Source organism: Lutra lutra, chromosome 13 (genome assembly GCF_902655055.1).
Source record: "Lutra lutra chromosome 13, mLutLut1.2, whole genome shotgun sequence".
Taxonomy (NCBI): Eukaryota; Metazoa; Chordata; class Mammalia; order Carnivora; family Mustelidae; genus Lutra; species Lutra lutra.
In genome coordinates, this window is record NC_062290.1 from 47351129 (window position 1) to 47376804 (window position 25676).

At 44.1% G+C, this 25676-nt stretch overlaps 3 protein-coding genes across 3 annotated transcripts in view; all 3 read left to right on the forward strand.

The window, feature by feature from the left end:
- LOC125083069 (interferon alpha-1/2-like) overlaps positions 1-25676 on the forward strand; it is a 234628-nt gene that overhangs the window by 111751 nt on the left and 97201 nt on the right. The gene's annotated exons all lie outside the window — the stretch shown is intronic.
- On the forward strand, positions 7408-8035 carry LOC125083084 (interferon alpha-1/2-like). Its single transcript, XM_047698987.1, has one exon. It carries the CDS (start codon positions 7444-7446, stop codon positions 8005-8007), a length of 564 nt encoding a protein of 187 aa, XP_047554943.1. The 5' UTR covers positions 7408-7443; the 3' UTR covers positions 8008-8035.
- LOC125083078 (interferon alpha-1/2-like) lies at positions 13353-13932 on the forward strand. The gene has a single exon (XM_047698984.1). The coding sequence runs from the start codon at positions 13353-13355 to the stop codon at positions 13914-13916; it is 564 nt and encodes a 187-aa protein (XP_047554940.1). The 3' UTR covers positions 13917-13932.

The window sequence follows — 25676 nt, forward strand, 5'->3', positions numbered from 1 at the left end:
TCTTTGGTGTTGGGTGTGATCTCTCCTTGTTAATTCATGATTTTATTTATTTGGGTCTCCTTTCTCTTTTCTTTTTGATAAGTCTGGCCAGGGGCTTATCAATCTTATTCATTCTTTCAAAGGACCAGCTCCTAGTTTTGTTGATGTGTTCTATTGTTGTTGGTTTTTTTTGTGTGTGTGGGGGGGCGTTGGTTTCTGTTTCATTGATTTCTGTTCTGATCTTTACTTTCTCTCTTCTGCTGGGTTTAGGCTTTCCTCGTTGTTCTTTCTCCAGGTCCTTTCGGTGTAGGGTTAGGTTGTGTATTTGAGGCCTTTCTTGTTTCTTGAGAAAGGCTTGTATCGCTGTATATTTTCTGCTCAGGACTGGCTTTGCTGTGTCCCACAGATTTTGAAGCATTGTGTTTGCATTATCATCTGTTTCCATGAATTTTTTCAATTCTTCTTTAATTTCCTGGTTGACCCATTCACTCTTTAGAAGGATGCTCTTTGGTCTCCAGGTATTTGGGTTCTTTGCAAATGTCATCTTGTGATGGAGTACTAGCTTCAGAGCATTGTGGTGTGAAAGTATGCAGGGAAGGATCCCAATCTTTTGATACTGGTTGAGACCTGATTTAGGACCCAGGATGCGATCTATTCTGGAGAATGTTCCAGGTGCCCTGGAGAAGAATGTGTATTCTGTTGCTTTGGGATGGAATGTTCTGAATCTATCTGTTATGTCCCTCTGTCCAGTGTGTCACTCAAGGCCTTTATTTCCTTGTGGATCTTTTGCTTGGATGATCTTTCCATTTCAGGGAGGGGGCTGTTACGTCCCCTACTATGATTGTATTCTTGTCGATGTGTTTCTTTGAGATTGCTTTGGATTGATTTATATAATTGGCTGCTCCCATGTTAGGGGCATAGATACTTACAATTGTTAGATCTTCTTGTTGGACAGACCCTTTGAGTATGATATAGTGTCCTTCCTCATCTCTTATTAGAATCTTTGTCTTGAAATCTAATTGATCTGATATAAGGATTTCCACCCCAGTTTTCTTTGGATGTCCATTAGCATGGTAAATTGTTTTCCACCCCCTCACTTTAAATCTGGAGGTGTCTTTGGGTCTCAAATGAGTTTCTTGTAGGCAGCATAGTGATGGGTTTTGTTGTTTTATCCATTCTGATACTCTGTGTCTTCTGCTTGGGGTTCTTGGCCCATTTACATTCCGGGTAACTATTGAGAGATATGAATTTAGTGCCACTGTATCGCCTGTAAGGTGACTCTTACCGTATATTGTCTCTGTTCCTTTCTGGTCTACTACTTGTTGGCTCTGTCTTTGCGTAGAGAAACCCTTTCAATATTTCCTGTAGAGCTGGTTTGGTGTTTAGAAATTGTTTTCGTTTTTGTTTGTCCTGGAAGCTTTTTATCTCTCCTTCTATTTTCAATGATAGCCTCGCTGGATATAGTATTCTTGGCTGCATGTTATTCTCATTGAGTGCTCTGAATATATCACACCAGTTCTTTCTGGCCTGCCAGGTCTCTGTGGATAAGTCTGCTGCCAATCTAATAGTTTTACCATTGTACGTTACAGACTTCCTCTCCCTTGCTGCTTTCAGGATTTTCTCTTTGTCACTAAGACTTTTAAATTTTACTATGAGCTGATGGGGTGTGGACCTATTCTTATTGATTTAGAGGGAAGTTCCCTGTGCCTCCTGGATTTTGGTGCTTGTTTCCTTTGCCATATTAGGGAAATTCTCTACAATACTTCTCTCCAATACACCTTCTGCTCCCCTCTCTCTTTCATCTCCTTCTGGAGTCCCAATTATTCTAATGTTGTTTTGTCTTATGGTATCACTTACCTCTCGAATTCTCCCCTTGTGGTCTAGTCGTTGTTTGTCTCTCTTTGGCTCAGTTTCTTTCTTCTCTGTCATTTGGTTCTTTATCACTAATTCTCTCTTCTGCCTCATTTATCCTACCAGTAAGAACCTCTATTTCTGATTGCACCTCATTAATAGCTTTTTAAATTTCAACTTGGTTAGATGTTAGTTCGTTTTTTTCTCCAGAAAGGGCTTTCATTTCTCCAGACAGTGTTTCTCTAATATCTTCCATGCCTTTTTGGAGCCCAGTTGGCACCTTGACAATCATCATTCTGAACTCTAGATCTGACATGTTAACAATGTCTGTATTGATTAGGTCCCTAGGCTTCGTTACGGCTTCTTGTTTTTTTTTTTTTTCAGTGAATTTTTCACCTTTCTTTTTATCCAGATAAGAATATATGAAGGAGCGAATAAAATACTAAAAGGGTGGCAAGGACATCAGGAAAATGTGCTCTAACCAAATCAGAAGAGACCCAAAACGTGGGGGGGAAGAAATGGGTTAAAAAAAAAGGTCAGAGAAAAAAAAATTAAATAAAGAAAAAATATTTAAGAAATATTTGTGTATATTATATATATATATATATGTATATATATATATATGTATATATATATTAGATTGGTGACTAGAACAGAGTCATCCACTTAATTTTGGGAATATGTTAGTCTCTTAAAAGAAACTATCTCCCAAAATTTTAAAGAATGAACAAAATAACTCACACATACACACACACACACACACAAAGGGTCAACACGATGAAGTAGTGATGGAATATGACTAAAAAGATGAAAGTTTTTAAAAAAAATTTCTAAGAAAGGAGTTGATATGATAAGGAGAAAGAATTTGCTCAGGCTGGAGACTAGAAGAAAGACCTGTGCTAGATTTAGGGTTTACTTTGAGCTATTAGAAGAAGTTTTATCCCAAAAATTTTTAAAGGAAAAACCCTGAGTGTATACAAACAATAAAGATAGATGCAAAGAAGGATAAAATATGAGTTTAATGATGAAGGTTCAACAAAGATTTTCAAATTTAAGGTATGGTTAAGATAAACCTGTTAAAAAGTTTAGAGAGGAAAGAGTAAATGTTAAAAAAATTGTAGCTTAACAAAAACATAAAACTAAATAGAACTTAATTAACTTTACAATACTAAAGAATCATGGGGAGAGAGCCATGAATTCCATGCTTTGCATGTTCCTCCTCTGGAATTCCGCTGTTCTCCTTGGTAAGTGAACTTGTCCTTGGCTGAATTTCTTGCTGATCTTCTGGGGGATGGGCCTGTTGTAGTGATTCTCAAGTGTCTTTGCCCGAGCGGAATTGCACTTCCCTTACCATGGGCTGTGCTAAGTAATCCACTGCGGTTCCCCTTTGGAGCTTTTGTTCCCCGAACACTTTCCATAGAGTTCAGGAGGATGGCATGAAAATGGTGGCCTCTGAATCTCTGGACCAGAGGAGCCGAGAACTCGGGGCCCCATCCTCTGTGCACCCTTGGAGAAAAGTGCTCAATCACTCCCATCTCCCTGGCGTCTAGCCACACTTTGAGCTCCCCCAGCCTGTCACTGAGCGTCTCTGGCACACAGTCCCGCCTGGAGTCTCCAAACCCAGCAGATCCCTGCACTCTTCCGGGAGGGTCTCCCAGGATCTTGTGGGGTCCCTGCTCACAGAGCAGGGGCCTGCCTATGCCACGGATCACAGCTTAAGGTAAGTCTGAGTTGAGAACTTATTCCTCAGCTCAGTCTCTGTAACTGGCTCCCCGCTCTAATACCTGGGAGCTCTGTGACACTCAAACACCCCCGACCCTTCTGTGACCGCGCAGGATGTGAGACCACACTATCCCCGCATGGGCTTCACCCCAGCTTACCCTCTGGAGCGATGTCCCTCAGTGGAACAGACATTTAAAAGTTCTGATTTTGTGCTCCATTGCTCCACTGCTTGCGGGGATCCAGACCTTGCCCCTGTGCTCTATCTTCCCATCGCTTTGGATTCACTTCTCCGCAGGTCCCACCTTTCAGAAAGTGGTCGATTTTCTGTTTCCACAACTGCTGCTCTTCTTCTCTTCGATCTTCTGTTAGAGTGTAGCTGTTCGGAATGGTGTGATAAACTATCTAGCTGATCTCCTGCTACCTGATGTCATCTCAGCCTGTTACTTCTCTGCCATCTTGACTCCTCCCCACTCTCATGAGTATTTAAAAGGGATCCTGACAACTTGTCTTAGGAACTTCAAGTCACTCATGCATTTGACTCCTCCCATACCCCCAGTTGCCATACACAACCACACTCAACAAGCCTTTGGCAACTACAGTGCCATCTAGAATCCTCGATCCCTCAGCCTCTCCATCTGACTGAATTCATGCCATGGCCTCTCCTGGTTCTTGAATCCTCTGTCAATTGCTATTCCTCACATCTTTTAAAAGCTGCTTTCAGACCAGCCATTATCTCACAACTCCTTTGTGTTCTACCTTGGATATTTGTTCGATCTGAATAATTCTAACACCGGGTTTCTGTTTCTCTCCAAACAGCTGCAGAAAGCAGCGGAATCCAATGGGATTACTGACAAGACAGACATAATGGTTTCAAGGATCTCAGAAGGGTTAGACTCCATCAGCTTTAGTGTTATCATTTAAAAGATCCTCATCATTATTCTAATCCAAGTGCAGAGCAGAATCATGTAGGAACTTTCAGTTCCCCTTGTCTTCGTATTGGATTTCTCTGGCAACATTTTCCGGGTCTGAGTGGACTTATCAGGTAGGCGGAGCTCTCAGGCAGGGCAAGGATCCTGTCTCCTTTCAGAGAGGGTGAGCAGCTGAGTCCTGGTCGCCAATCTCTTGTGAGCTGATTGGTATGACTCCTCTCATCTCTCCTCAGAGCCGAGTACATGTGGATTGAACGAAAGGAAAACGAGGTGGCTCCTCTTGTAGAGCTGAGGGCCTCATGGGGACCCAAGAGTTGGTCTTGTGGGATCCTCTGGCCGAGGCAGACACTTTCCTGACTTGCAATAACTCAGGACAGCCTTCATTCTCCCCATCTGCCAAAGCTGCTCGTCCCCAGTGTTTCTGCATCAAATTTGGCTGACGTACACTCTGCCATTTTCTCAGCAGACAGGCCACTCTTTCACTTTGGTCACGTTCAGACAGAACAGTTGTCTTCCCCCCTCCCCCACACACAGCTGCCATGTTTTGCTTTCGAGGAAAGTTGACATGAGAAACAGAAAAACTGATGTCTTAAAAATGAAAGAGAAACCCGGGGCAGCCCCTTGCCCATCCTCTTCCTTCCTTCTGTGTGATCCTCACGATGACGTAAAATATGATCAGGACCACCAAGCGAGAGCATGTCCAGTAAAGCATGTGGAAATATTAAGTTATTCAAATACTCTTTGTTGTTGTTACTTAAGTTGAAAAGGCAACACCGTGAATAAGGAAAGGAAACAAGGAAGTGTGTCCCTGACATCATAGCCTGAGCCTCACCCCCCTGCATTCTGAGCACAAGACAGATGGCCAGATGAAGCTGCCTACTAGAAACACACAGTCTGAATGAGCTAGTGAAAGTCATCCGTTTCTGTGCTGGAAGTTTCTCCTGAGAGACCCAGTCAGTGAATTCCCTGTGCTTGGCTCGGAAATTTTGGACGTAACAAGTGTTCCCTAGTTTCAGGAAAATTTGAACCATAGGGGATCCTGGGTGGCTCATATGGTTGAGGATCTGATTCTTACTCTCCCTTCAGGGCTTGATGTCAGACTGAATTCAAGCCCCATTTTAGGGTCCACCCTGTGTGTGGAGCTTACTTTTAAAAAAATGAAAAACTGGGAAATTAAGCATCGTGGTGGCAAAATAATTGTATTCCCTTATTCAAGGTGAAAGGATTATAATCGGTCTTTCCTCTACTTGGAGAAAACAAACGAGGACCCTCAGCACCTGGGGGCTGTTGACACCTTTGATTCCTGGTCAGAAGAGGAGGAGATGAGCACTGAGAGGGTCCCGGACATAAACACTGCAGGGGCAAGGGGCAAGGGCAAGGAACTCGGGGCATTAAGTGCTATGCTAACAAGGAAACCAGCCCCCGCACAGTAGGGGAATCTTGAGTCCTCAGGTCATGGTGAGCCTGTCCTCAGGAGTGAGCCCAGGAGAGCCCGGATGGAGGACACTCAGTCACTGCAGAGGAAAGAGCTTAGTAGAGGTGATAACTACCTTGTCAGTGAGGTGCTGCTGGGAAAATCCAGTCATCTGGAATTAGAACCTGGACACCTCCTCTTCCCAGAAGGGAACCAGGCTTCCTGCTGGGGGCACTTGTAATGCCTTGGAGCGCTCTAACAAAACCTAGGTATTCATTGCCATTCATTGGGGTTTCTTGGATATTACATAAGAAGCAATGGCACAGAATTCTTGGAGGACACAAAGTGTCTGCAAGGTCAGTGTGACAAATCTCGGAAGAACAGGAATCCCTTAGGATTGGAGGAGGTTCTCTCCATCATTTCCTGGGTCTCAGAGTCTTACCTGGACAGGTGATCTTTCTTACTGCTGAGCTGCCAGTGTTGTCTTGCGGCCATTGCTGATGTCTGAGGCCTGTTGTGATGCAGGCTTTGGAAATGAAAACACAAATACATTAAATTTTATGAGTTAGCTCTACAAAACTCATTCAACACCTCAGTAGTTATCTAGTGTTAAACAGAAAAGGCATTTTGACAATACCTTCCAGAGTACGTAGTAGCAGGGGAAGATAAAGATGATGTTGTCATGGTGCCTGGGTGGCTCAGTCAGTTGGGTGGCCGCTTTCAGCGCAGGCCATGATCCCAGGGTACTGGGATGGAGCCTTGCATCAGGCTCCCTGCTTCTTGGGAGCCTGCTTCTCCCTCACTGTCTGCCTGTTGCTCTGTCTACTTGTGCTCTCTCTGTATCTATGTCTCTGTCAAATAAATAAATAAAAACCTTAAAAAAATGATTTTGTCATATGAGGTAACATTCAAATTCCATACACTGAAAACCCATGTTAAGTAAATAATACCACTTTTCAGTTGCATTTAGCAAACTGGATTGATTGGAAATGTTCAGGTACACTGAAATCATTACGTCCTTTTAGAAATACTTAATTTGCGTATGGACTCCATATACAACACTGTATACATGTAAAGAAATTGTAAGTCACTCATCAAATTTACTTAACATACTTAAGCATCAATAGCTTTAAAATATAACTATTAACTTAAAATATGTAGTCATTCTGGACCCAGAATTGGATAAACGTTACACTTTTTTGATCTTAAAGCACAGACAAATATACAATATAAAACGATATACACTGTGTCTCCCTGCTACTACGTTTTCTTGGAAGTTGCAATTAAGAAACATCCAAAAGATTCTGGAGGCAAGGATAATACTTAAAGAAAATAATACATGGTTGAAAAACCCATGCTCCAAACTCAAGTAGAAAGTGTAGAAAGGAAAGCAAAAAGAGAAGTAGAAAGTGAGGGAAACATTCAGAAATTGAAAACTCCTATGTCCCCTACTTAAGCCACATGCACAAGAGATGTTCAGAGAAGCTAGAGCCACGGGTCCCAGACGTGCCAACCCCAGCCACGCCAACAGCATCTGCAGGATACCCCATGGCCCTGCCCAGCTTCTTCTTGGTGGCCCTGGTGGTGCTCAGCTGCCACTCCCTTGGTTCTCTGGGATGTGACCTGCCTCTGGACTACGGCCTGATGCACTGGAGGGCCTTGATGCTCCTGCGACACATGAGGACACTGTCTGCTAGCTCCTGTGACAAGTACACAAACGACTTTGGCTTCCCCCAGCAGGTGTTTGACGGCAAGGGGCTGCAGAAGGCTCAAGCCCTCTCTGTCGTCCATGTGACGAACCAGAAGACCTTCCAGCTCTTCTGCACGGAGGCCTCACCTGCTCCCTGGAACACGACCCTCCTGGGGGAATTGTGCTCGGGACTTTCTGAGCAGCTGGGCCACCTGGAAGCCTGTCCCCTGCAGGAGGCGGGTGTGGGAGAGACACCCCTGGTGAATGGGGACTCCATCCTGAGGAACTACTTCCAGAGAATCTCCCTCTACCTGCGAGAGAAGCAGTACAGCCCTTGTGCCTGGGAGATGGTCCGAGCAGAGATCATGAAACCTTTGTATGCATCAACAGCCTTGCATAAGAGATTGAGGAGCAGGAAGTGACACCCCTTTCAATATGGAAATGATTCTCTCTGAAGAATACTATCACACTCCCATGTGTCTGTAGTGTCAAGGACTCTCATTTCTGCTGAAATCATGACATGAACTGAATCAGTTTGTCACAAGTATTCAGGAGTATTAGGCAACTTGAAGCCAACATTACAAGCACCTGTTGCTTTCTGATGACCATGCTGATCTGCCTCTTTAGCTATTTATTTATTTCACTATTTATAAGATTTAAGTCATTTTTTATTGTATTATATTAGTTGTACCTACCCTTTGTGGTTAAGAGAATTGTATATGATTTACGTATTTTAAATTATTTATTTTCTGTTCATTAAATGTTTCTATAGAAAACTTCTTGCGTTTGTTTCTTATTGGAGCAGAAATCAAGTCTGATTACAACCTGATGAAAGAACAGATTGTACAACTCACTCACTCATTATTTCGTTTTCACATTAGAAGTAATCGCATCGACTCCCTGGAAGTCACTTTGCATGCTGTCGTCACGGCAAAGGCAGACTTCACAAGTCCAATGCTGTGTCTGTATCTTGGATATTGTAGAAAAACTAACCTCAGAACAATTATCATAGTGAAGTATTATCAGTTATGTTAAAAGGAAGAGTGAGAAGAAGGGATAATAGGAATTCTCTAAGTAGAAAAGGAAGCAGACATGCCAGGAAGTAGAATGAAAAACACAAGATATGTGCTACATCATCTTGGTAGACACACAAGTGCGAATATTCTTTACAAAACGGATAGTTCAGGGGCACCCAAGTGGCTCAGTCGGTTAAGTGTCTGCCTTTGCCTCAGGTCTTGATACCGGATCCTGGAATCAAGCCCTGTGTCAAGCTCCCTGTTCAGCTAGGAATCTGCTTCTCCCTCTCACACTCCCCCTGCTTGTGCTCGCTGTCTCTCTCTCTCTGTGTCATATAAATCAATAAAATCCTTTAAAAAAAAAACCCAACGAAATGGATCCTAGGTGCTGCCATTTACAAGCCATTCCATTCACGTAAAGCCCAGGAGGTAAGTGGTTGCCTGGGAGGAGAGCGTAGAATGAGAAATGGTGCCTCAAGCCTCCCCTGGTTAAGGGAGAAAAGAGCCACCCTGCAAACAAAGGTGGAATGGCCCTAAGGCAGTAGTGTAAGAGCGAATATTGGTTAAAAGTCTATTTCAAAGCCGAGAAACGCTTCAAGGAATTGCATCATAGCAAAGGGTGCATGGAAAGGGTCCAGGAAGCCGGGAAGTAGAAGGGTTGTGACCATGGGGACCAGCTGTTTGACTGAATTACTCCCCAGAAACCTGGCGGAATTCCCCAGAAATACTGGCGGCAGAGGAAAGGCGAGGAACAGAACAGAACAGAAGCTAGTGACTATAGATAGAATATACATCTGGGAGATTTACTTTCTTTGGACTAATTAAACTACCATGAAAAAATGAACTAATAATTGAATTGGGTATTGCCTTCTAATGTCTTCTATGCCATCTAAAGCATATATAAAGAAAAGCAAACAAAAATGAAAAGGCATGAAAAGGGTATCGGAACATTCTGCAAACATTCTGCAAAGGAGAACTACCCTGTTCTATTGAAGACTCATGAATAGAAAGAACTGAAGATGAATGAGGGACCAGGGCACCCCCCACTGGTCCGCCAGGCCACCAGAAGTCCTCAGGTGCAGCGCCCATCCCATCTGCGGGGCTCCTACTGGTTCCCCGTGGCAGCATCTCAGCTCTGGTCTGTGAGCTGCCTCCTGTCCCCGGGCAGCTTCACAGGAGGAACTGCTGCTTCTGATACAAGAAAGAGCATCTGTCCCTTCCCTACCCAAGGACATCTCCTCTGGGACATGGTGCGTGGCTGACAGTTCCAGGAGGCCTGGGCCACCTATGTCCCCCACGAGATGCTCCAGCTGGCCTTCACCCTCTTCCTCACCGGGCGCCGACAGTTGCAGCCTGAACCTGTCCCTGATGGGGAAACTCCGCCCAGGGCCCCAGGGGCAGCCAGAACCCCAGACACGTGTCTGGTACCTGTGACTGGAGTGGGGGAGTCTCCCCTGGGTTGGAGGGGTCTGGCCTGGCATTGAAGTTGTGCTTCCAGCAAATCCATCTCCATCTGAGAGAGAAGAAACACAGTGACTGCCTGGGAAGGAGTCTGAGTCCAAATCAGGCGACCCATCTCTTCCTATTCAAATGAAGACATAAGGAAAGGGAAATGATAAAAAGGAAGAAAGCAGGAAAGGGACCTAGAAATGATATTCTTGACCTACAACACTGAGTCACATAGTCATGACTTCCATCTTTCTAAGGACTCCTCTTTCTGCTTCAGCCACACAATGTGTTGAGTTAAGTTACTCAGCATTGTGGTTAAATGTGTCTGTGACAGGACTGTCCCTCAGGGCCTCCGTCTGCAGGACAGAGCTAGCCTGAAGTTGTTCACGTGTTCACTTATTGCAGGATCCTCTGGTTTCTGGATCAACACTGAACCAGTTGGAACAGTTTTCCTGACCTCACAGCTGCAGCAGCAAGAACAAACCAACAACCCCCAAATGCAAGAAGACAGAAAACAACAACTCTTCTTAGATCCACTCACACCTGAGGTCCCAGCACCAGTCTCAGCGCTGGTACCAGGAGAAAAAGGAGCGCGCAGACAATCACACTCGCCAGGAGAAGGCAGTGATAGGAACTTGAGCTGTTGCGGAAGCCTGGCTCGAGGCTCTGTGTGCTTCCGCTGGGCAGTTACCACGTCCAGTCCTCCCTAGTCGGTGGAGCCCACAGGTTTGTGAGTTGTACCTTTGGAATCTCCGCTAGGCTGACCCTGTGAAGAACAGAGGGAAATCTGCCGGCTTTGCCAGCAGAGGGAGGGGGAAAGCAATCACTCTAGAATAGTCTGACTCTACCTCTTCACAGTGCTTGAGGCCAAGGGGATCTGTGACCAGGAGCCTGAAGGAGGAAAGTCAGGAAGAGGGGACAGCAGACTTCCCACTGGAGATGCAGGGGTGAGTCTGGACTCTCCAACAACGCACATCCCGGAGACACTAAATGGCAATGTGTCTTGCATATTTGGAAATCGAGGCATGGTACTGAAAGTCCTTCCGTCTCACGTGAGAGTGGAATGAGAAGATGCCCTAAAGCTTCAGAGAACCTTTGACATTTAAGGCTGAGAAGGAGTAGGGGAGCCTGTCGGGGGCACAGAGATGGGGCAGCCAGTGCAGGTGGGACGCAACCAGGGAAGAATGATCTCCAGGAAGTGTGGCAGAAGGGAAGATTCAGAATTTCCCAAGAGGAACCTCTGGCAGGAATTTATCCCATGGGCTACAGGACTGTGCCCTGCATCTGGATTCTGCTTCCACCTTGTTGTTTGATCATGAAAACGTCACTTGAATGCTCTGTAGCTCAGTTTCCCCAGATGTAAAGTGGGGTGGAAATATTCCTAGAGCTGTTGTGATAATGAAGTGGCCCATTTCAAAGCATCTATTCTCTTCCACTGAGTGAGAGTTTAACAGATGAGAACTATTATCTTATGTTTTCCCTAAAAATTAATTGGCCCTTAGCCTTTTCCCTATAACTGACTGAAAAGGGCTAATCCTCCTAAATATCACTGTGAAAAAAAAAATACCAATTGGGAACGGGTGGCCTATCCCTTGAATGTAATTAGATACACAATAATATAATAGGTACACATAGACACTGTACCTATGTGCACATACTCTGTACGTTCTGGTACAGCACATTTCCCCTTCCACCCTGCTTCCCCAGATCCCATCCTTTCACTCTCCAATCATAGTGTTTCCCCCTCCCTCAGTGTAGAAACCTCCTGTGAGCTCCCCTCCTCCCTCCCTCCTCAGGAGCCTCTCCTGCCCATTCACACAGCTGCTTCCTTTTCCTTTGTGGTTTCTGTCTGGCCCTTTTACTTCCAATTACAAAGCCACAAAGAAGAACACAAGTTGTTTGAAATTTCCAGGTTTTTTTGAAACTCTGCTAGCAGAAGCCTTGTTGTTTTCTATTCTCCTGGTGACTATTGTTGACCTGAGGGAATGTCCCCACTGCAGTGATGTCACAGTGGCAGGAGCAGAGAGGAGATAGGAGCAGGAGGCTGCTGTTCTGTGGCCTGTCACAGTCTTTACAGGGGAGCTGCCAGCGAGGGGGCAAGGTGGGCTAGACAGTGACCAGGTGTGCACACGGGCTCGTGTTGTATGTAGAAGTCTGTCCCCTGGTGGGACGTTCTCCTCCAGAGCAAACAAACACAAACAAAAACTTTCCTGGAATGAACGGACTCTGCTAGTGTTATCAGCCATGAACTTCAACGAAATTACCTTTAAAAAAAAAAAAAAAAGAGCAGATAGGTTCCTCGCAAAAGTGAGCAGAAGGTCCTGAGTTTTTCCCCATCCTTCCTCCTCTGGAGCAGCATGGTCTCTCCCCATTACAGCATCCCCCCACCAGAGGGAACCCTTGTTCCAATTGCTTCCACAATGTATCAAGTAGTTCTAGGGTTGGGAACAAGGCTTCAACATGCCATGGGCTGTCTTGTGGACATTGCTCGTGTTTGAGCCTTGTTTGGATGCGGGCTTTGGAAATCAAATACAAATAGATTCTACATAATCATTTAATTCTTCAAAACGTATTCATCGAATCAGGAATTCTATCTGGTACTAAATAGAAAAATTATTTTGAGAATAACTTGATGAGTATCTAACAGCAAGTGAAGTTAAAAATCATTTTCTCATTGAGGCCACCACTAAATACAGTACACTGAAAACAAACGTGCAGTAAATAATGGAATAATTCATTGGCTGTTAGCCATTTGGAATGATTCTCAGTATCGAGGGACACCGATAATATTGTGTCATTCTAGAAATACTTAATTTGCATTGTACTTTTATATTTCCATTTAAGTAAGAAAATTTAGAAGTCACTCATCATATTTAGATATCCGGTAAAGGATAAATAGCTTTAAATATAGCTTTCAGTTGAAATTTTTAGTCAATCTAAATTCTGAATTAAACAGAGTAAAATGAACTCTGTCTTTCTTAACCTATAAAGCAGAGCTATAAATCCATAACAATTAGACTCTAGATCTGTGTTACCACCTTTGTTGGCAGGTTCCTTTACATAAATATTTGAAAGACCGTGACAGGAGTCGGCAATAGGAAAAAGAAACAGTTGAGAAACCCATGCTCTAAACCCCAGTAGAAAGTGTAGAAAGGAAAGCAAAAAGAGAAGTAGAAAGTAAGGGAAATGTTCAGAAATCGAAAACTCCGACGTCCCCTACTTAAGTCTCACGCACAAGAGAAGATGTTCAGAGAAGATAGAGCCACGGTTCCCAGACGTGCCCACCCCAGCCAGGGTCGCCGATGGCCCTGCCCTGCTCCTTTTTGGTGGCCCTGGTGGTGCTCAGCTGCCACTCCCTCGGTTCTCTGGGATGTGACCTGCCTCAGGACCACGGCCTGATGCACTGGAGGGCGTTGATGATCCTGCGACAAATGAGGAGACTGTCTGCTAGCTCCTGTGACAAGTACACAAACGACTTTGGCTTCCCCCAGGAGGTGTTTGACGGCAAGCAGCTGCAGAAGGCTCAAGCCCTCTCTGTCATCCATGTGACGAACCAGAAGACCTTCCAGCTCTTCTGCCCGGAGGCCTCACCTGCTCCTTGGAACATGACCCTCCTGGGGGAATTGTGCTCGGGACTTGCTGAGCAGCTGGGCCACCTGGAAGCCTGTCCCCTGCAGGAGGCGGGGATGGGAGAGACGCCCCTCGTGAATGGGGACTCCATCCTGAGGAACTACTTCCAGAGAATCTCCCTCTATCTGCGAGAGAAGCAATACAGCCCTTGTGCCTGGGAGATGGTCCGAGCAGAGATCATGAAACCCTTGTATGCATCAACAGCCTTGCAAGAAAGATTAAGGAGAAAGAAGTGAGACACCTTTCAACATGGCAATGATTCCCTCTGACTGATAACATCACACATTCCGGAGTTCTGCCGTGTCAGAGACTCTCATTTCTGCTGACCCGAAGACATGAACACAGTCAGTTTGTCAAGAGTTTTCAGAACATGTCAACTCTACAAGCAGTAGTCGCTTACAGATGACCTTGCTCGTGTCTATTTATCTGTTTAAATATTTATTTATGTAAATATTTATAAGATTCAGGGTTTACATATAACATGATGTGCACCTTTACATCGCAGAATATAATAAAATATGTTTTTTATATGATATCAGTATCCTTATGTATATTTTCTTCTTTATGGAACTTTAAGGACAAAAGGGTTTTCAAAGAGGAACACCAGGTCCGATTGTGTACCTTCATTGGAAATTGGACGGCAGAATGCATTTACCATCATACTGCATGAACGTTGGAAATGACAAATGACTTTCTCTAAGACAACTTGCATGTTGACCTTAAGCTATAGGACATAATAAATACAGATCCTGATGTCTACATCTTCGCTTGTAGGGATATATAAATATGGTTGCTGTAGGGATGGAATCTAAAAACAGTCCTCCTACTTAGTGTTCTGATGAAGAAGGAAAGGAAGTGACTTCTCTCACCTGCTGCTAGAATGAAGAGGTTGAAGCACACAGGAAGCACTCAGAAAAGCTCTGGACCCCATACAGATCACTGGCAGACATATACATAGAGGCACGTATGTCCAATGTCAGGGGGAGGTGAGCTGGCATTTGACAAGAAACACCATGGCTGAGGTCCACATCGAGCAGGTAAAGCCAGAAACAGAGGTGGTCATGCAGGGAGACGGTGTCGTGTGAGAAACAGACATAAACTAGATTCCGAGGTCTTCAACCATTGAAGGGAGGGGAGAGAAGAGCCACAAAGGAGACGGTGGCCTCTTGGCCATACAGCACAGGGTAAGAGAGGATGCTGCTGAGTGTCTTTAAGGAAGTAAATGTGTTTCGAAGACCATCAGCGGATTCCCGGAAGAAGTGGATTAAAACTACCTGTGATGCCAGAAACACAGATGCCTTTGCTGACCTTCCTGAGAGTCAGTTTGGTGGAATGCATAAGCAGAGACTACGCTGGAGCGGGTGAGAGCATGAATAAGAGGAGTCAGTGCATCTGACTTGGAGAAGAATACTGCATTTTTTTTTCTTTCTTTAAAGATTTATTTATTTATTTGAGAGAGAGAGAGAGAGCGTGCGCTAACAGGAGTGGGAGACGGAGAGAGAGTGCCACGTGGACTCAGTGCTAAGCGTGGAGCCTGATGTAGGGCACAATCTCATGACCCCGAGATCATGACCTGAGCCGAATCCGATAGTCAGACACTCAACCAGTGTGGCATCCAGGTGCCCCTCAGAAGCGTTTCTTAAAATACAGCGAGAAAGCAAAGCTGCTGAATCATCGACCCAAACCTACTCACACTCCTTGACCTTGGCCTCTAGCTGTCGCCTGAAGAGGAATGGGGTTCATTATTCTGGGCATAGTTTGCCCTTTTATGTCATTTCTTTTTCCCCGAGTGAATTCTTGGTATCGATGTTCCGCAAATCATGTTAATATGTTTAATGTTGTATTTGTTTTTCATCATGACTGATCTACTGACGGTGGTTTATCCTGTCTTGGTTCTTACTACCTTGCACATCAGCGAGCTGCTCCGCTTTAAGAATTCACTCGGTAGGCATGGATAACTCATTCAATCCTTCATCAAATTATCTATTACTAAGGATAAAATCATGTTTCCCGGAATTATCGGCGTCATTTTAGGTTCCTTAACCCCTCCTTGTGACACTGTTTACTACAGCGTCCTAACACCCCATGGCTGTTTTCTAGAGAGTTTGATATGGTAAGAATTCTTCTCTGTTGCTCGCTGATAGTATTCCCTCATTTTCAGAATACTACAATGTTTGGTGGATATCCACATCACAAGATTCTCATGCACATAAACACTGACAGACTTTCTTCAAAAAGGAGTGTAGGAAGCTGGTCTGGCATTCGTTCTCCCAATATTTAGAGCAATGAAAAATCTTTGGTCAAATCAGCTGAAAATACATGAATCATGGAAATCCGTGGAGCAATAGTGAGTTGTGTGTAATTCAGGAGTAAAAACAGATTTAACGATTATGAGAGAATAGCGTGAATATTCACGGAACTCGTGCACTGAAAGGCACCTAGCAGGGCTTCTTCCGTAGGGAATGGCTTCAATATGTTAGAAATTGTCTTATCTTAATTCTGACAGCTATGTATGCGAATATTGTTTGTCTCCTCCTCCAAAATTCTTGGGAACAGTGTGGCCTACACTTCAGTAGCTGACTTGCAAAGGAGGCAGCCTCCCAAACTGGAATTCTGTTGTGAATTCTAGGAAAGGCTGACCCATTCATCCGCCATTGCCAAGAAGGGTTTTTATTTATCACCAGTGATGAGATGGTGGCTTCTACGAACATCTGAGAGTGGAGAATAAACATCAGGTTGGAAGTGCAGAAGAACATGCTATTTCCTTAACCTTCTGGCACCCACCCTGCCCTCTACCCTCTCCCAACCCTCATTCCAGAACACATTCCCCTGTCTAACCATTACCTTGCTCACCAAGGCAGAAGTCCCCACAGCCCGCTTGGCATTCACTCTCTTGACCTCTCAGCCTGTTCACACAACAGCTTTCTGTTCTGCTGTCATCTCAGCTTAAAGGTTTTCTGAAGGAGCAGCAGAAGAAAGCAAGCAGAAGGCAAAAATGCAATGAAATCTCTAGGTTTTGCAGAACCACCTGCTACAGAGGCTTTGCTCAGATTTGGATGGAAATCCATCCAATGTGATGGAACAGCAGCTGTGCCTGAAAGGAAACAGCAGGTTCAGGTTGAAGGGTGGCCTGGAAGCTCCTCTGAAGGGTGATCGCCCCCTGGTGGCCATGTGGGACAAGGGTGGCGACCGAAATGGGACCTCTTCCTGAGGATGTCCCTTCCAGTTGTAAAAGCCTACTGTGGACATCCAGAGATTCTGATACTGTCATGAACCCGTTTCCTTACTCTGTCTATGACAAAGAGTAAGTCTTGTCCTGAAATCCCTATGGGCACAGTCTGTGTCAATCCCAGTGTTATTCATTATGAAATATTGGAAAGTGTTGGAGAACTAAGCAGCAAAGGCCAAATGCAGGGGCAAGGGGAGTGAGCACCACTGCCAACATTTTGAGTTTTTTTTTTTTTTTAAGATTTTATTTCTTTTTCTGAGAGAGGTAGAGAGGCAGAGCATGCGAGGCGGGAAGGTCAGATGGAGCGGCACACTCCCCACTGAGCAGATAGCCCAATGTAGGACTCGATCCTAGGACCATGAGATGGTGACCTGAGCTCAAGGCAGATGCTTAAAGGACTGAGTCAGCCAGGCGCCCCGACCCCCGCCAACTTTCCATCCCCAGGCATTTCTATTCAGCCTGCCAGGGGACGTAGAGGAGGCAGGGCTCAGGGCTGGGTGCCCAGGGACAGGCTGGGAGACATCACCCTGCACTAGTGGCCACTTGCAGCCAAGGTTTGGCAGCGTCACAAGCCAGAGTGTGCACTTGCCCTCCCTCCACCCTCCTGTCAGCTGATTGCTGTGCTGTGGAGCTCAAAGCCCACAGACATCCAGTCCAACATAGAAACACACACTAATTCCAGGAACGCTGCCCATATATGTCTACAGCCAAAGAATCCCAGAGCTCAACTGTGCCTGTGTTGGAACGCTCCCTAAATTCTCGTTACCCCAGGAGTAGGACGCTCCTTTGCTCAGACAACCACAGCTGACGTCTGGAAACATGAAAGTGTTGAATGTCAGCAGGAGTGTGGGAAGCTGGAAGGAGAATGGAATGGGAAAGTGTTCACTGGATTAGCGACTTATCCTCAGGAGGTGGAATAGTAGGAAAGTAGGGCAGCTTCGAGTCAACTGTCTCTCTGTGTCCTTCCCGAGACTGAGAAGGTTCAAGTGGACGCAGGGGCAGAGAGTTCTTCAGGGCATATGGTAGCGGCCTCACCACGGGTGACCCTGACAGGACAGCAGTCTGCAATGTGTATGGAAGGAGGAGGGTCACTCTAGTGCCAGCCGGACACATGTATCTCATGGCAGAAAAATCTAATGTCTCATGAGTTTTTGTTTTATTTTTTAATTAACATATAATGTATTAAGCCCCAGGGGTACAGGTCTGTGAATCCCCAGGTTTACACACTTCATAGCACTCACCGTAGCACATACCTTCCCCCATGCCCATTAGCCCACCTCCATTTCCCTACCCCCCTTTCCCCGGCAACCCTCAGTTTGTTTTGTGAGATTAAGAGTCTCTTTATGGTTTGTCTCCCTGCCAATCCCATCTTGTTTCATTTGTTCTTTTCCTACCCCCAAACCACCCGCCTTGCCTCTCAACGTCCTCAAATCAGCGAAGTATATGATAATTGTCTTTCTCGATTGACTTCTTTCGCTAAGCATAATACCCTCTAGTTCCACGTCATTGCAAATGGAAAGATTTCATTTCTTTGGATGGCTGCATACTATTCCATTGTATATCTACACACCACATCTTCTTTATTCATTCATCTGTTGATGGACATCTAGGTTCTTTCCACAGTTTGGCTCTTGTGGACATGGCTGCTGCATACATTCGGGTGCACGTGCCCCTTCGGATCACTACATTTGTTTCTTTAGGAGTCCAGTTGCTGGGTTGTAGGTAGCTCTATTTTCAACTTTTTGAGGAAGCTCCATGCTGTTTTCCAGCGTGGTTGCGCCACCTTGCATTCCCACCAACAGTGTAGGAGGGTTCCCCTTTCTCCGCATCCTCCCCCGCACTTGCCAATTCCTGACTTCTTAGTTTGAGCCATTCTGACCGGTGTGAGGTGGTATCTCATTGTGGTTTTGACTTGTATTTCCCTGTCGCCGAGTGATGTGGAGCACTTTTTCATGAGTCTGTTGGCCATCTGGATATGTTCTGTGAGGAAATGTCTGTTCACGTCCTTGCCCATTTCTTGATTGGATTATTTGTTCTTTGGGTGTTGATTTTGATAAGTTCTTTACAGATTTTGGATACTAGCCCTTTATCTGATATGTCGTTTGCAAATATCTTCTCCCATTCTGTCAGTTGTCTTTTTTTTTTAAGATTTCATTTATTTATTTGCCAGACAGAGATCACAAGTAGGCAGAGAGGCAGGCAGAGAGAGAGAGAGAGAGAGGAGGAAGCATGCTCTCCACTGAGCAGAGAGCCCAATGCGGGGCTCGATCCCAGGACCCTGAGATCGTGACCCGAGCCAAAGGCAGAGGCTTTAACCCACTGAACCACCCAGGTGCCCCGTCTTTTGTTTTTGTGAACTGTTTCCTTTGCTGTGCAGATTTTGACCTTGATGAAGTCCCAGTAACTCATTTTTGCCCTTGCTTCCCTTGCCTTTGGTGATGTTTCTAGGAAGTAGTTGCTGTGGCTAAGGTCAAAGAGGTTGCTGCCTGTGTTGTCCTCAAGGATATTGATGGATTCCTTTCTCACACTGAGGTCCTTCATCCAGTTTGAGTCTATTTTTGTGTGTGGTGTAAGGAAATGGTCCGGTTTCATTTCTCTGCATGTGGCTGTCCAATTTTCCCAACACCATTTGTTGAAGAGGCCGTCTTTTTTCCACTGGACATTCTTTGCTGCTTTGTCGAAGATTAGTTGACCATAGAGTTGAGGGTCTGTTTCTGGGTTCTCTATTCTGTTCCACTGATCTATGTGTCTGTTTTGGGGTCAGTACCATACTGTCTTGATGATGACAGCTTTGTAATAGAGCTTGAGGTCTGGAATTGTGATGCCACCAACTTGGGCTTTCTTGTTCAGTATTCCTTGGCTATTCGAGGTCTTTTCTGGTTCCAAATAAATTGTAGGATTCTTTGTTTCATTTCTTTGAAAAAATGGATGGGCTTTTGATAGGGATTGCATTAAATGTGTAGATTGCTTTAGGTAGCTTAAACATTTTCACCATATTTGTTCTTCCAATCTATGAGCATGGAACATTTTTCCATTTCTTTGTGTCTTCCTCAATTTCTTTCATGAGATCTTTATAGTTTTCTGAGTATGAATTCTTTGCTGCTTCGGTTAGGTTTCTTCCTAGGAATCTTATGGTTTTGGGTGCAGTTGTAAGTGGAATTGATTCCTTAATTTCTCTTTCTTCTGTCTTGTTTTGGTGTAAAGAAATGCAACTGTACTCTGTGCATTGTTTTTATATCCCCACGCTTTACTGAGTTCCTATCCAAATTCCAGCAGATTTGGAGTGGTGTCTGCTGGGTTTTCCACATATAGTATCATATCATCTGCAAAGAGTGACAGTTTGCCTTCTTCTCTGCTGATTTGGATGCCTTTAATTTCTTTTTGTTGCCTGATTGCTGAGGCCAGGACTTCTAGTACTATGTTCAAGAGCAGTGGTGGTAATGGACATCCCTGCCGTGTTCCCTGACCTTAGTGGAAAAACTCTCAGTTTTTCTCCACTGAGAATGATGTTTGCAGTGGGTTTTTCATGGTGGGCTTTGATGATATTGAGGTATGTACCCTCTATCCCTACACTTTGAAGAGTTTTGAACAGGAAAGGGTGCTGTACTTTGTCCAGTGCTTTTTCAGCATCTATTGAGAATATCATATGGTTCTTGTTCTTTCTTTTATTAATGTATCGTATCCCATTGATTGATTTGTGCATGTTGAACCAACCTTGCAGCCCTGGAATAAATCCCGCTTGGTCGTGGTGAATCATCCTTTTAATGTACCGTTGGATCCTTTTGGATAGTGTTTTGGTGAGAATTTTCACGTCTGTGTTCATCAAGGATATTGGTCTGTAATTCTCTTTTCTGATAGGAACCTTGTCTGGTTTTGGGATCAAGGTAATGCTGGCCTCATAAAATGAGTTTGGAAGTTTTCTCTCCATTTCCATTTTTTGGATCAATTTCAGGGGAATAGGAATTAATTCTTCTTTAAATGTTTGGTAGAATTCCCCTGGGAAGCCGTCTGGCCCTGGGCTCTTGTTTGTTTGGAGATATTTTGATGACTGTTTCAATCTCCTTACTGGTTATGGGTCTGTTCAGGTTTTCTCTTTTTTCCTGGTTCAGTTGTGGTAGTTTACACGTCTCTAGAAATGCATCCACTTCTCCCAGATTGTCAAATTTGCTGGCGTATACTTGCTCACAATATGTTGTTATAATTGTTTGTATTTCTTTGGTGTTGGGTGTGATCTCTCCTTGTTAATTCATGATTTTATTTATTTGGGTCTCCTTTCTCTTTTCTTTTTGATAAGTCTGGCCAGGGGCTTATCAATCTTATTCATTCTTTCAAAGGACCAGCTCCTAGTTTTGTTGATGTGTTCTATTGTTGTTGGTTTTTTTTTGTGTGTGGGGGGGGCGTTGGTTTCTGTTTCATTGATTTCTGTTCTGATCTTTACTTTCTCTCTTCTGCTGGGTTTAGGCTTTCCTCGTTGTTCTTTCTCCAGGTCCTTTCGGTGTAGGGTTAGGTTGTGTATTTGAGGCCTTTCTTGTTTCTTGAGAAAGGCTTGTATCGCTGTATATTTTCTGCTCAGGACTGGCTTTGCTGTGTCCCACAGATTTTGAAGCATTGTGTTTGCATTATCATCTGTTTCCATGAATTTTTTCAATTCTTCTTTAATTTCCTGGTTGACCCATTCACTCTTTAGAAGGATGCTCTTTGGTCTCCAGGTATTTGTGTTCTTTCCAAATGTCGTCTTGTGATGGAGTACTAGCTTCAGAGCATTGTGGTGTGAAAGTATGCAGGGAAGGATCCCAATCTTTTGATACTGGTGGAGACCTGATTTAGGACCCAGGATGCGATCTATTCTGGAGAATGTTCCAGGTGCCCTGGAGAAGAATGTGTATTCTGTTGCTTTGGGATGGAATGTTCTGAATCTATCTGTTATGTCCCTCTGTCCAGTGTGTCACTCAAGGCCTTTATTTCCTTGTGGATCTTTTGCTTGGATGATCTTTCCATTTCAGGGAGGGGGCTGTTACGTCCCCTACTATGATTGTATTCTTGTCGATGTGTTTCTTTGAGATTGCTTTGGATTGATTTATATAATTGGCTGCTCCCGTGTTAGGGGCATAGATACTTACAATTGTTAGATCTTCTTGTTGGACAGACCCTTTGAGTATGATATAGTGTCCTTCCTCATCTCTTATTAGAATCTTTGTCTTGAAATCTAATTGATCTGATATAAGGATTTCCACCCCAGTTTTCTTTGGATGTCCATTAGCATGGTAAATTGTTTTCCACCCCCTCACTTTAAATCTGGAGGTGTCTTTGGGTCTCAAATGAGTTTCTTGTAGGCAGCATAGTGATGGGTTTTGTTGTTTTATCCATTCTGATACTCTGTGTCTTCTGCTTGGGGTTCTTGGCCCATTTACATTCCGGGTAACTATTGAGAGATATGAATTTAGTGCCACTGTATCGCCTGTAAGGTGACTCTTACCGTATATTGTCTCTGTTCCTTTCTGGTCTACTACTTGTTGGCTCTGTCTTAGCTTAGTGGACCCCTTTCAATATTTCCTGTAGAGCTGGTTTGGTGTTTAGAAATTGTTTTCGTTTTTGTTTGTCCTGGAAGCTTTTTATCTCTCCTTCTATTTTCAATGATAGCCTCGCTGGATATAGTATTCTTGGCTGCATGTTATTCTCATTGAGTGCTCTGAATATATCACACCAGTTCTTTCTGGCCTGCCAGGTCTCTGTGGATAAGTCTGCTGCCCATCTAATAGTTTTACCATTGTACGTTACAGACTTCCTCTCCCTTGCTGCTTTCAGGATTTTCTCTTTGTCACTAAGACTTTTAAATTTTACTATGAGCTGATGGGGTGTGGACCTATTCTTATTGATTTTGAGGGAAGTTCCCTGTGCCTCCTGGATTTTGGTGCTTGTTTCCTTTGCCATATTAGGGAAATTCTCTACAATAATTCTCTCCAATACACCTTCTGCTCCCCTCTCTCTTTCATCTCCTTCTGGAGTCCCAATTATTCTAATGTTGTTTTGTCTTATGGTATCACTTACCTCTCGAATTCTCCCCTTGTGGTCTAGTCGTTGTTTGTCTCTCTTTGGCTCAGTTTCTTTCTTCTCTGTCATTTGGTTCTTTATCACTAATTCTCTCTTCTGCCTCATTTATCCTACCAGTACGAACCTCTATTTCTGATTGCACCTCATTAATAGCTTTTTAAATTTCAACTTGGTTAGATGTTAGTTCGTTTTTTTCTCCAGAAAGGGCTTTCATTTCTCCAGACAGTGTTTCTCTAATATCTTCCATGCCTTTTTGGAGCCCAGTTGGCACCTTGACAATCATCATTCTGAACTCTAGATCTGACATGTTACCAATGTCTGTATTGATTAGGTCCCTAGGCTTCGTTACGGCTTCTTGTTTTTTTTTTTTTTTTTTTCAGTGAATTTTTCACCTTTCTTTTTATCCAGATAAGAATATATGAAGGAGCGAATAAAATACTAAAAGGGTGGCAAGGACATCAGGAAAATGTGCTCTAACCAAATCAGAAGAGACCCAAAACGTGGGGGGGAAGAAATGGGTTAAAAAAAAAGGTCAGAGAAAAAAAAATTAAATAAAGAAAAAATATTTAAGAAATATTTGTGTATATTATATATATATATATGTATATATATATATGTATATATATATTAGATTGGTGACTAGAACAGAGTCATCCACTTAATTTTGGGAATATGTTAGTCTCTTAAAAGAAACTATCTCCCAAAATTTTAAAGAATGAACAAAATAACTCACACATACACACACACACACACAAAGGGTCAACACGATGAAGTAGTGATGGAATATGACTAAAAAGATGAAAGTTTTTAAAAAAAATTTCTAAGAAAGGAGTTGATATGATAAGGAGAAAGAATTTGCTCAGGCTGGAGACTAGAAGAAAGACCTGTGCTAGATTTAGGGTTTACTTTGAGCTATTAGAAGAAGTTTTATCCCAAAAATTTTTAAAGGAAAAACCCTGAGTGTATACAAACAATAAAGATAGATGCAAAGAAGGATAAAATATGAGTTTAATGATGAAGGTTCAACAAAGATTTTCAAATTTAAGGTATTGTTAAGATAAACCTGTTAAAAAGTTTAGAGAGGAAAGAGTAAATGTTAAAAAAAATTGTAGCTTAACAAAAACATAAAACTAAATAGAACTTAATTAACTTTACAATACTAAAGAATCATGGGGAGAGAGCCATGAATTCCATGCTTTGCATGTTCCTCCTCTGGAATTCCGCTGTTCTCCTTGGTAAGTGAACTTGTCCTTGGCTGAATTTCTTGCTGATCTTCTGGGGGATGGGCCTGTTGTAGTGATTCTCAAGTGTCTTTGCCCGAGCGGAATTGCACTTCCCTTACCATGGGCTGTGCTAAGTAATCCACTGCGGTTCCCCTTTGGAGCTTTTGTTCCCCGAACACTTTCCATAGAGTTCAGGAGGATGGCATGAAAATGGTGGCCTCTGAATCTCTGGACCAGAGGAGCCGAGAACTCGGGGCCCCATCCTCTGTGCACCCTTGGAGAAAAGTGCTCAATCACTCCCATCTCCCTGGCCTCTAGCCACACTTTGAGCTCCCCCAGCCTGTCACTGAGCGTCTCTGGCACACAGTCCCGCCTGGAGTCTCCAAACCCAGCAGATCCCTGCACTCTTCCGGGAGGGTCTCCCAGGATCTTGTGGGGTCCCTGCTCACAGAGCAGGGGCCTGCCTATGCCACGGATCACAGCTTAAGGTAAGTCTGAGTTGAGAACTTATTCCTCAGCTCAGTCTCTGTAACTGGCTCCCCGCTCTAATACCTGGGAGCTCTGTGACACTCAAACAACCCCGACCCTTCTGTGACCTCGCAGGACGTGAGACCACACTATCCCCGCATGGGCTTCACCCCAGCTTACCCTCTGGAGCGATGTCCCTCAGTGGAACAGACATTTAAAAGTTCTGATTTTGTGCTCCATTGCTCCACTGCTTGCGGGGATCCAGACCTTGCCCCTGTGCTCTATCTTCCCATCGCTTTGGATTCACTTCTCCGCAGGTCCCACCTTTCAGAAAGTGGTCGATTTTCTGTTTCCACAACTGCTGCTCTTCTTCTCTTCGATCTTCTGTTAGAGTGTAGCTGTTCGGAATGGTGTGATAAACTATCTAGCTGATCTCCTGCTACCTGATGTCATCTCAGCCTGTTACTTCTCTGCCATCTTGACTCCTCCCCACTCTCATGAGTATTTAAAAGGGATCCTGACAACTTGTCTTAGGAACTTCAAGTCACTCATGCATTTGACTCCTCCCATACCCCCAGTTGCCATACACAACCACACTCAACAAGCCTTTGGCAACTACAGTGCCATCTAGAATCCTCGATCCCTCAGCCTCTCCATCTGACTGAATTCATGCCATGGCCTCTCCTGGTTCTTGAATCCTCTGTCAATTGCTATTCCTCACATCTTTTAAAAGCTGCTTTCAGACCAGCCATTATCTCACAACTCCTTTGTGTTCTACCTTGGATATTTGTTCGATCTGAATAATTCTAACACCGGGTTTCTGTTTCTCTCCAAACAGCTGCAGAAAGCAGCGGAATCCAATGGGATTACTGACAAGACAGACATAATGGTTTCAAGGATCTCAGAAGGGTTAGACTCCATCAGCTTTAGTGTTATCATTTAAAAGATCCTCATCATTATTCTAATCCAAGGTGCAGAGCAGAATCATGTAGGAATCTTTCAGTTCCCCTTGTCTTCGTATTGGA